The following is a 9,810-nucleotide window of genomic DNA, read 5'->3' on the forward strand; positions in this document are numbered from 1 at the left end:
GCACATCTGTACCATGGCTCATAAATAGTAAAGAATACAAAGTTTTAAAGAAAATTTGTACTGATCACTGTTCATTTCTAGAGCCTTTCTTCTTCCAAACCTAAAACTCTGAACCCTGCTAAATACTGGGTCCCCATTTCCTTCTTCCTTGAGTGTCAGGGGGCATTTAGGATAGGCTGAGGCTAACAGGTGGCCTTCCTGGAGGTAGCCCACTGTTTTGTATGTGGTCTGTGATGGGTGAGCTCTATGAGGCAAGGTCCCAAAGGGTCTTCATCTGAGGATTGCTTCCTGCAGCTGATATGCTTTTCCTGTCATTATTAATATAATAGTCCCTGGGCATTAGCCCACCCTATTGATCAGATTTCCTGCAGATCATCATAAAGATGAACTTTCATGAATTAATGCTGTTTAGATAAATTAATGATTCTATAGAATTCCTGATTTGATTCAAATAGAAGAAGGAAGAAAGTTTTAAGAGATGGTCTTAGTTGCTTTGCTAGAAAGATGTAACAAAATGAGAACCAAGAATTGAATGTCCACACCTCATAATAGTAAGTAAAGGCTGCATAATAAGAAATACAATGAGCTTTTATAATCACACTAAAAAGAGAAATAGACTTGGGACAATTTAGTGTTTAAGAAAAAACATTTGGTTCCAAGAATAAAGTCACAGGTGTGCACTATGATAAGGCAAGGCCATGTAAAAACTGTTGCTTTGAACTTATAGTGAGCTTGCAGTATGAAACACTGCTTTGAACTTGTCATCAATATCCTTCTGTGACTCCCATTTTATGTAACATTTTATCTCTGAGGTAATTTTTAAAGAACTTTTTGTCTAAGAAGGTATAGAAAGACCAGAGAAAAGAAATAAAGTTGATTGGATAATTTGGCTTGGGGAGTTCTGCCCCCTCCAATCCATCCATCTATCCATCTATCCAATTGTATATGTCTGTTTGTACGTGAGTAGGTATATATGTGTATGTAAGCATGTATGAATACTGTGTAGTGTATAAAACAGGTGGTTGGGCCCAACAAAAATGTAAATGTGTTAGTGTATAAATGAGAATGTGAATGAAAATGTAACGTGTGTATGAACTTAGACATTTCTGTGCAAATTAGCCTGTGTAAAAGTTTCCTTCCTCTCTGGTTCACAAAGAGTTAACCAGCCTAGCCAGAGAGGCTTCTGGCTGCCTGGCCAGAGAAGAATGTGATAACAATAAATTCTTTATTTAATCCCACCCTGCTAGGCAACAGGTATTAATCTCCCAAGCCAGGGGGTTTTTAACCATAGAATTAAGCAAGAAAGTTTTTATGATTTTTTTTAGAAGACCATCAGTCTTTAAAGCTACCTCTTCGCCCAGTGCTGTGTCCCACTTCAAGCCATTCCAGGCAGGGCTGGCTCCTGGCACGTAAGCCACTGGCAACCACTCTAATTTCTGCCTCATGAATTTGACCACACTGGGTACTTTATGACTAGCTTGCTTGACTTTCTGCAGTATCTTCAAGGTTTGTTCACGCTGTAATGTAGCAGAACTTCCTTCTTTCTGAAGGCTGTTACTGTATTTATGTGTCATGTTTTGTGTGTTGTTCTTTAGTTGATGTTGGGACCTTACAGTGGTGTAGACACAGTCAGTGACTATATACTGGCTATACTGTGTCTGAACTTAGCCACCTTTTTCTCCCAGTTTGTAGGCATAGAAATTGCCATTCTTGGACGTGTGTCAGATTAAGAATGAGAAATCTGTTGGGCTTAATCCTTTGTGCTTGATCTTCCTAAATGGAGACTTAGGGCTTGCTTGAAATAATGTTTTTCCTAGAGGACAGTACTCTGGCCACAGACAGGTGTCACCCTACCACAACTGTGGGTTCCTTGTTTAGACTTGATACTGGCAGCATGTCAAGATGGGCATTTCTGAGTAGTGCGAGGACCAATGGCAGATTCCCTAGCAGCAGCTAAACCGCGTCCTGTCCTGTGTTCTACACATCAGAAGCAAGAGCATCTTCAGCGCTGTCTTCAGATATGAATAGGCAAAGTGAAGTGGAAAGAAGAGAGGTGCTCTCAGGCATGCTTTAGAAGTTATTCTTCCAGAATTAGATCAAAAATTATTTATTAAATATATTGGATGTCTTTAGCTCTCCAGCTTCCGATGTTAGCAGGACTGTTGATACGTTAGAGATAGTGAGACCAGGCATTATAGTGCCTTTGCTGCATTTTGGAGTTCAAGTGGATGTTGGTCTTACCTGTCCAAACATTAAGGGAAGTTTAGGTTTAGTAAAAGTAGCATACACTGGGCTGGAGAGATGGCTCGAGCACTGACTGCTCTTCTAGAGGTCCTGAGTTCAATTCCCAGCAACCACATGGTGGCTCACAACCATCTGTAATGAGATCTGATGTCCTCTTCTGGTGTGTCTGAAGATAGCAACAGTGTGTGCACATAAAATAACTAAATCTTTTTTTTTTTTTTTAAGTAGCTTACATGTTTCAAAATGGAGCACTGTGGCTGAACAAGAATATTTTCAGAAAAGTATTTAACTAATAATAATCTCCTTGATCTCCAGGTGTCCCGCTGCTAAAGAATACTTCAAGGAGAATTCCCACCACTGGAGTTGGGCTGTACAGTGGTTACAAAAAAAGGTAATAGAATTCTGAACTTTCCTAGCTCTATAACATAGGAATCCAAAACAATGCATCTTACCTGAAAAAGGATCTGTTTCCTAAACTTAACTTGTAGAATGACCTCAAACTACTTTCAGATGCCAAATATTTATTTTTTTAGATGTTATTATTATCAATATTGATTGTGCGTTTATGTATGTATGTGTACGTGAGTGTTAGTGCCTATAGAGGACAGAGGAATCAGATCCCCTGGAGCTGGAATTACAGGCACTTGTAAGCTGCCTGACATGTGCTAGGAATCAAACCTGGTCCTCTGCAAGTAGAATTAACATGCTCTTAACCAATGAGCCCTCTCTCCAGCTCCTCAAACATTTCTTTAGTTGATACATGCATACATGTATTAAAGCTGTGTTTTAATATGGTCACACCACGTCTCATAGGGCTGTGTTCTTTTTTCTTACAATTTTATTTTTATTTATGTTTATGCATGTGAGTTTACACATGCTCGTGAGTGACCATGGAAACCAGAAGAGGGTGCCACATCCTCTGGACCTAGAGGTGCTGCGATCCAAGTTCAAGTTTTTTGCAAGAGCAGCAGGTTCTCACAACTGCTGAGCCATCTCTGCAGCCCGAAGGGTTGTGCTGAGTGGTAGTACCAAACGTACATATGCCGCACACCTATGAAAGTCTAGTTTAAATATTATGCACAGTACAAGATTAACAATAATAATGATACCAAGGGTCTGTAATAAAAGGATCTTGTACTGTGCTAATACTTGTGGAGATATGAAGTGATGAGAGTGGGGGGAGGTGGAGAGCTGGGTGCTGTGAATTTCAGATTGTCAATAGTGGAGAGAGCTCAGGGACAGATATAGAGGGTAAGCACATGGCTGGACAAATGTTAATGTCCAGACTTGAGCAGTGCAGGGCTTTATCACAACACGCAGACCGGACTGGCGCAGTTTAAAACCTAAGAATGACTTTTTTTCAATTCTCCCTTCAATATATTTGAATCATGGTTATTCACAAGTAACATTTGTCTTAACTTTGAAGATGAGAGGTTGTAGGCTGGGACTCGTTGAGAAGCAGTATTTTCCTGTGGGAAGTTGGCAGTGTTCCATGATCACTGAGGTGGTGGGAGTCTAGGTAGACTTGCACCTCCGGCTGCTACACTTTGGTGTGAAATAGGAACTATGTACTTGTGGGGGCTTACTTGTCACCTCTGTCTGGCCTTTGTTCCAGATGTCAGAGCATTATTGGACTCCACAGAGCAATGTCTCTAATGAAACCTCGACTGGAAAAACCTTTCAACGAACCATCTCAGCTCAGGTGAGGCAGGTCTGATCTGATGTACTTTAAAACGCTTGTGCCAGCTTCTTAGGAACCACAGCTCAAAGAAGAGAGGGGAGGGGAGGAAATGAGGTGGAAAAGCAGCCTTTGGGTTTTGTATAGAAGACATCAAGCTGGTGTCATCAGACAGCTAGATAGACCAGAGAAAAGAGCCTCTCTGCAGGTTGGTCAGTGGGGTTTTGCAGGTGCTTTGGTGCTGAGGTGCCACCAGAGGTCACTAAAGACTAATTGCTGCTCAGCAAAAGTTTCTAACTTGTCTTCTTGTGTTTGAATCTATGCAGGACACATTAGCATACGCCACGGCTTTGTTGAATGAAAAAGAGCAATCAGGAAGCAGCAATGGGTCAGAGAGCAGTCCTGCCAATGAGAACGGAGAGAGACACTTACAGCAGGTATCTCTGTGGCCTGCCTTTGGCTGAAAGGGCAAGATTTGCTCCTTTTCAAAAGTCAAGAAACAAAAAGCCTTGCTCTAGAAAGTTGGTATGAAGATAGGCCAATTCAGCCCTCTGGTGCTGTGGGCTGAGAACACAGGGCGGCACACTTACGTAGCTCAACAGTGCCACAGGGAAGCAGATCCAGACTGTACGGTGTCTGCTGGCAGCATGCAGATGTGTCAGTACACTCGTTTACTGCTGTCTCTTCCTCCTTTCTGCTCAGCGGATGAAAACCTCTGTCGCTTTTCCCCAGTCTGCCTAGAAATGTGGATTTGAAAGTTCTGTGCAGCTTGAAGGACACCTACTTTTTAGGGATCTCCAAACTCTTCAAAATTAGTTTCACAAAAAAAAAAAAAAAAAAAAAAAAAGGAAGGAAGATGGGGAAAAGATTCGTTACTCATGATTGTAGGAAAGAAAAGAGAATCAAATGCATGTTCTGTGGGCCTTGGCTCCCCTGGCCACAGCCTTCCATCCCAGCAGTCTCTGAGCATAGAGGCAGCCAGCCACCCGTCCACCCGTGAGTGAAGGCTACAGGTGGAGATGCTGCTTCCCGGAAAGCTTGCTTTTCACATGTTTACAGCCACAATGGGCAGCCATTTGTCTCCCTTACAGATAGCTGGTGCCCCGGATTGCCATGTAAAATAATGTAGGCTGGTTTTCAGCAGCTTCCCTCACCACCACCCTTATTCATCAGGAAAGTGGCCTTTCAGACCAGGGCTCCCCCACTGCCAGCTCCACTTTCTGCCCGACTCGATAGAACTTTACCTCCCATCCTGAACTCTGTTCTGCTGACCTTTCTAGAGATGCTTCCTCACAGTTCTCCATCTTAAAAGACAGTCAGTCAGCTCTTGACTCAGTCGTCTACCTCATCCCCTCCTCTTGTTACCCCATAGTTGGAATGGCAGGTGGCCTGTGTTTCTCGGGTCTTATCTCAGCTGCCAGCAACAACAGGTAATACTGCTGGCTTCCTCAAACCCTCTCTCCTGACTGTTCCTCTCACCTCCGTCCTACAGATAGCCTTCGGCTTTCATTCCACCCACCACTGCACAGCTCCAGAGCCCCAGGGTGAACTTGCTTTATCTCGGCTTGTCTTAGTTTGCCCAACTCCTCACTTCCCTACAAAGCTGCCACTCTCTCAACATCCCATACCCCATATGTAGCACCCCTGTGTGCTGGGCCAATCCCAGGCCTCTAACTTAGCACCCACCCATTTACTCTCTCATCCTAAGCTCTGTACTCTCTGTGAGAATCCCCTGCTTGTACTATGGCTGACTTCATGACACGTTCTGAAACTTTTCAGTGGTCACTGCCACTGCAGGATTCTCCATATATGCTGCCTACCTTGACCCCATAGACCTCACTCCTCACTGTTGGCTTTTAGTTTATCAAACACGCTTGTTCTTTTCACAGGAGACTGTCTCTTCTCCTCATCCTTACCTCAACTGAGAGTAGTCCCAAGGCATAGGCTAGGTCTTCAAATTAATTATTAAACATCTAAACCAAATATAGCCCACCTGGTTACAGAAGCCAATGGTAGACTCAGGAATGGCCTATCATGGGTAGTACCTAGCATGAGGTAAAGTGTCACTGGCATTCAGTGTCATCGTTATCCCATGCCCCTGCTTGTTCCAGTTGCTCACCCAGCCCTAATGAGAGTCTGCATGTGTGGGTGCAAAGAAACAGTACAGGCTGCAGCCAGTCCAAGGTTCTTTTGGTGACCATACAAATGCAAATGTTCTGCATGACTATGAGTTGCCAGAAGGAGTCATAGGTAGCATTGTATTTTCATCCTTTCGATAAGCAGAATTAAGTTTCTCAGTGATATATTTAAATTACAGAACTCGAGTAAGAAGGCAGTGTGGGAGACTGTCTGACTTTAATTGTAGGATCCTTAACTTCCTTTCTTTGCCACAGGGTTCGGAGTCTCCCATGATGATTGGTGAATTAAGAAGTGACCTTGATGATGTTGATCCTTAGAGCAGTGTGTCCAGATAGGATGCTCAGCACCTTCTGGAAAACCAGAATCTCATCGTTGAAGGCCTTAAAAGAGCCTTGAATGGGAGCCAGGAGTGTGATGAGGACCGAGTGCTCCAGAGGAGAAACTTCTCTGGTCACTAGAAGGCTGGGAGCTGTTGGGAGAATTCTGGAATGTGGACCAGCTGTCCCAGCATCTACATGTACATTGACACATGATTTTAGGAAATAAATCTGGTGGCAAATGTGATCCATGGACATAGGAGAGTGGGGACGAGGGATAAAGCTGTGTCTCTCTGTAACACAGGGAGAAGAAATGAGAGGGAAAATGATTAATCTGCAGTAACACTGAATGGGAATATCCAACTTAGAATGACGTGAAGATATGTGGTAAAATTCTTTCTGTTGTAAAATAGGAATGAGCCCAGTTTACACAGGCCTTTGTATTCACTATGTCTCCTCTGCACAGATCCTCTGGTGTCTGGGGAAAGCCCTCAGCTGCTCTCAGACCTTGACGGCATGCTTCCAGGCTCAGAAGCTGGAGCAGTGTTCAGCTCTTTGAGATATTTTCTGATTCAAGATTGAAAAGAGCAATAATAAACTTAAGACAAAACAAAAAGCTATGTTCTCTAAAAGAATAGGGTGTGTTCTCTGACATCAGTCACTAAACACTGATGGGTTGTTCCCAAAATAAAATTTAAAACAACAAGATTAAAAGCACTTTATAAGTTTATTGAGTTTGACTTCATAAAACTATCCTTTTAATGCTTGGAGACATATTGAATAAACTAGTCTTAAGTCATGTGATCTGCAATCATTTGTTTTGCTTAAACATAATTTCTGTGGCCCTTGCATTGATTGTATATTGAGTTAAATACCTAGGCTGGGAACTGCTGCTTTGTGAGATCTGTCAGAATTTTACTGCAGAGAAAGAATTCAAGACTTTGTTTCTCCTTGATGTAACTAACACTGAAAAGGGAAGATTTAAAATGTACTTTCTCTGAAGTAACTAGAAAATAGTTAGATGCCACCCACTTAGTTGTATTTGCAACGTGGCATCTCCCATTTGTTTCAGGCTGGGATTCAGGAGCCATTTCCTGTGTTCTGTACATTTTGTATCTTCAGTTGCTCAGTGTCAGCCTTGCTATGCCTTTAGTTCCGCCTTAGTTTTCCACTTGCCATGCACAGAACTGGGGGAGCCTCTGGAAATGCCAGGCTGCCACTCACTGTCAGCTAGATTTGCCAAGTCAAAGAGGCACAGCCAGCCCCTAAGTGCCTTTTTGGTTGCTTTTGCATTGTGAGGACACTCGGCAGGCCGGCAGCAGTCCCTGCTGTATGCTTCAGGGACCCTTCATCTCACTGTAGATGTTTCTTGCAACCAGCTTCAGCTGTGGGTTCTGTGGCCTACCACAGGCCAGAACCAGGTTTGGTCACACTCATGAAGATGAATGGAACAGCAAGTAAGACAGAGCTGTGTCCTCAGGGAAACAGACAAAGGCAAGTGGCAGATCTGGTCTGATTCTGGTGTTCTTCTAGTTTTTGAATGTGAGGGTCTGAAATTGATTTTGAACACCATTATTTCCCTTCCCAATTCACCATCTCTTCACACCCATGCCTGCAGGAAGATTGTGTAGGACCCGCATTGAAACGCTGGCCATGATACATAGAGGAATATCATTGCCAGCAACTGCACTCAGGAGCCCGAATTCAGGAGTGAAATTGCCACTTCTAGCCAGTCCCTTATTTCCTATGGAAACGACGCCTTCCTTCTGCCCCTGCGCCTGCTGTCCTCACATAAAGCTGAATCAGGATCGCCGGCACTGTTCACTTTGGTCCACTTTCTTTCCTTGCTGCAGCGAGCATCCTTCCACGTTACCAAGAACCACTTGATTTCCAACAGCTTCAGTCCACTAACCTTCTGAGGACTTTTTTAAACATAGTATCACGAAGTGACAATTATGGCAGGCCTGCCTTGAAAGAATTGTCATTTTTACTGCCAATTTTTGGATGAAGATGTTTTTATAATCTTTTACAGTGGTCTGCAATCAAGCAGGAATTGCACAATTGACTCAATGCTGTGTATTCTCAAAGAAGCTCCTTTAGTCCAGGTTGACCTCAGGACTGCTATCCTGCCCCTAAGGCATCCTAGGACAAACAGATGAGCCTCCCACAGGCAGCTTGCCTGTAGCTCCCCAGGTGGCCTCTCTCATGGTCACCAACAGCTGATGGCTGTAAGACCCAGAGCCTGGGCCTCCAGACTCACCTGGCTTGCTGCCCTCCCTGCTAGCACCAAGACATGTACAGCATCTTCTGAGCTTGGAACAAGCAGACTGGAATTTTCCTCTGCTACCTCTTGTGTACAAAATCTTGTTTATAAGATTTCGAAAGGAAATAGATAAACTAGGAAAGACTCTGGATTCTAAATTTGGTTCATGTGTGGTGGAGTTCTTAGCTTCTAAGAGTATAAAATAAATTTTTCGAAACTGTAGAATTGGAGTCTCACAGACATTTTTTTCTCCGAATGTTAAACTGGGGCTGTGGAGACTCTGGGAACCACCATAGACACCAGGTCCCTTTCTGGTGTACTTACTGCACTGACAGTGGACAGTGGAACCACATGGAGTTAGAGGCTATGTGTCTTCCCAGCCTTCTCTGATCTAGGATCTCTGTCTGTACAGCTTGGGCAGGACCAGCAGTCTTAGGCTCAGGGCCTGTAGCCTCAGCTTTCAGAAACTTAAGTGTCTTGCACTAGTCAGTCATTCGTGGTGGCCTGCATTATTCACGTGGGTCCCATCCCCTTTACTACATCTGCAGGAGCCAGCTGTCCACATTTGGCATCTGACCAACCAGTGGATGGTCACTGCCATGAAGGGGACAGGCAGAGGTCTTAACAGAGCTGAAGGCACAGGCCAGTGACTCTCTCTGGTGCCAGCCACTATCATGACATTTGAGCCATTGGCATCTGTCAGCTGCAATGCTTTTCACACCATGTGCAGAAAATCATTTGGAGACTTGGCAGATCTGTTGTGTAGACTGTATAGAGGTAGGTGGTACTTAAAACAGTGACACTAAGGGGCCCACACTACATGACTGGAACATTGTACATTGCACACTGGAAAGAGATCTAAGAGCATGCTTCATTTCAAATCAGGGGCAACTATAGACTGCTTGCAGAAACACCACAGACTCGTGAGCAAATGGGTCCATAAGCACTGTTGAGCCCCTGCCAGAAGAGAGCAGGGCCCCCAGGACAAAGCACCAGTACCCTGAGGCATCAGGAGGTCTTAGAATGGACCCACTGCAGGCCCGTGCACCCCACCATCTGGCAGATAGTCGCACCTGGTAAGCAGGCAGCCTCAGTCAGGTTCAGGCAGTCACATCAGCTGCTTTTATTCTGAAAAGTCACTACATAATAAAAACTCTACAAAACCCTGC

The 9,810-nt window shown here is 44.0% G+C and overlaps 1 protein-coding gene across 2 annotated transcripts in view; it reads left to right on the forward strand.

Annotated features, from left to right (window-relative positions):
• The window catches only part of USP24 (ubiquitin specific peptidase 24), a 125,560-nt gene extending 116,710 nt beyond the window's left edge, over positions 1–8,850 (forward strand). For both annotated transcript variants that reach the window (XM_080922047.1, XM_080922048.1), the window contains exons 65-68: positions 2,560–2,635; positions 3,860–3,946; positions 4,249–4,359; positions 6,316–8,850. In XM_080922047.1, coding sequence (XP_080778173.1) covers positions 2,560–2,635; positions 3,860–3,946; positions 4,249–4,359; positions 6,316–6,378 — 337 coding nt within the window. In that variant the 3' untranslated portion in view covers positions 6,379–8,850. The remainder of the gene's footprint in view (positions 1–2,559; positions 2,636–3,859; positions 3,947–4,248; positions 4,360–6,315) is intronic.
• The last annotated feature ends 960 nt before the right edge of the window (positions 8,851–9,810 follow it).

The sequence above is a fragment of the Micromys minutus genome (genome assembly GCF_963924665.1).
Source record: "Micromys minutus genome assembly, chromosome: 9".
In the NCBI taxonomy this organism is placed as follows: Eukaryota; Metazoa; Chordata; class Mammalia; order Rodentia; family Muridae; genus Micromys; species Micromys minutus.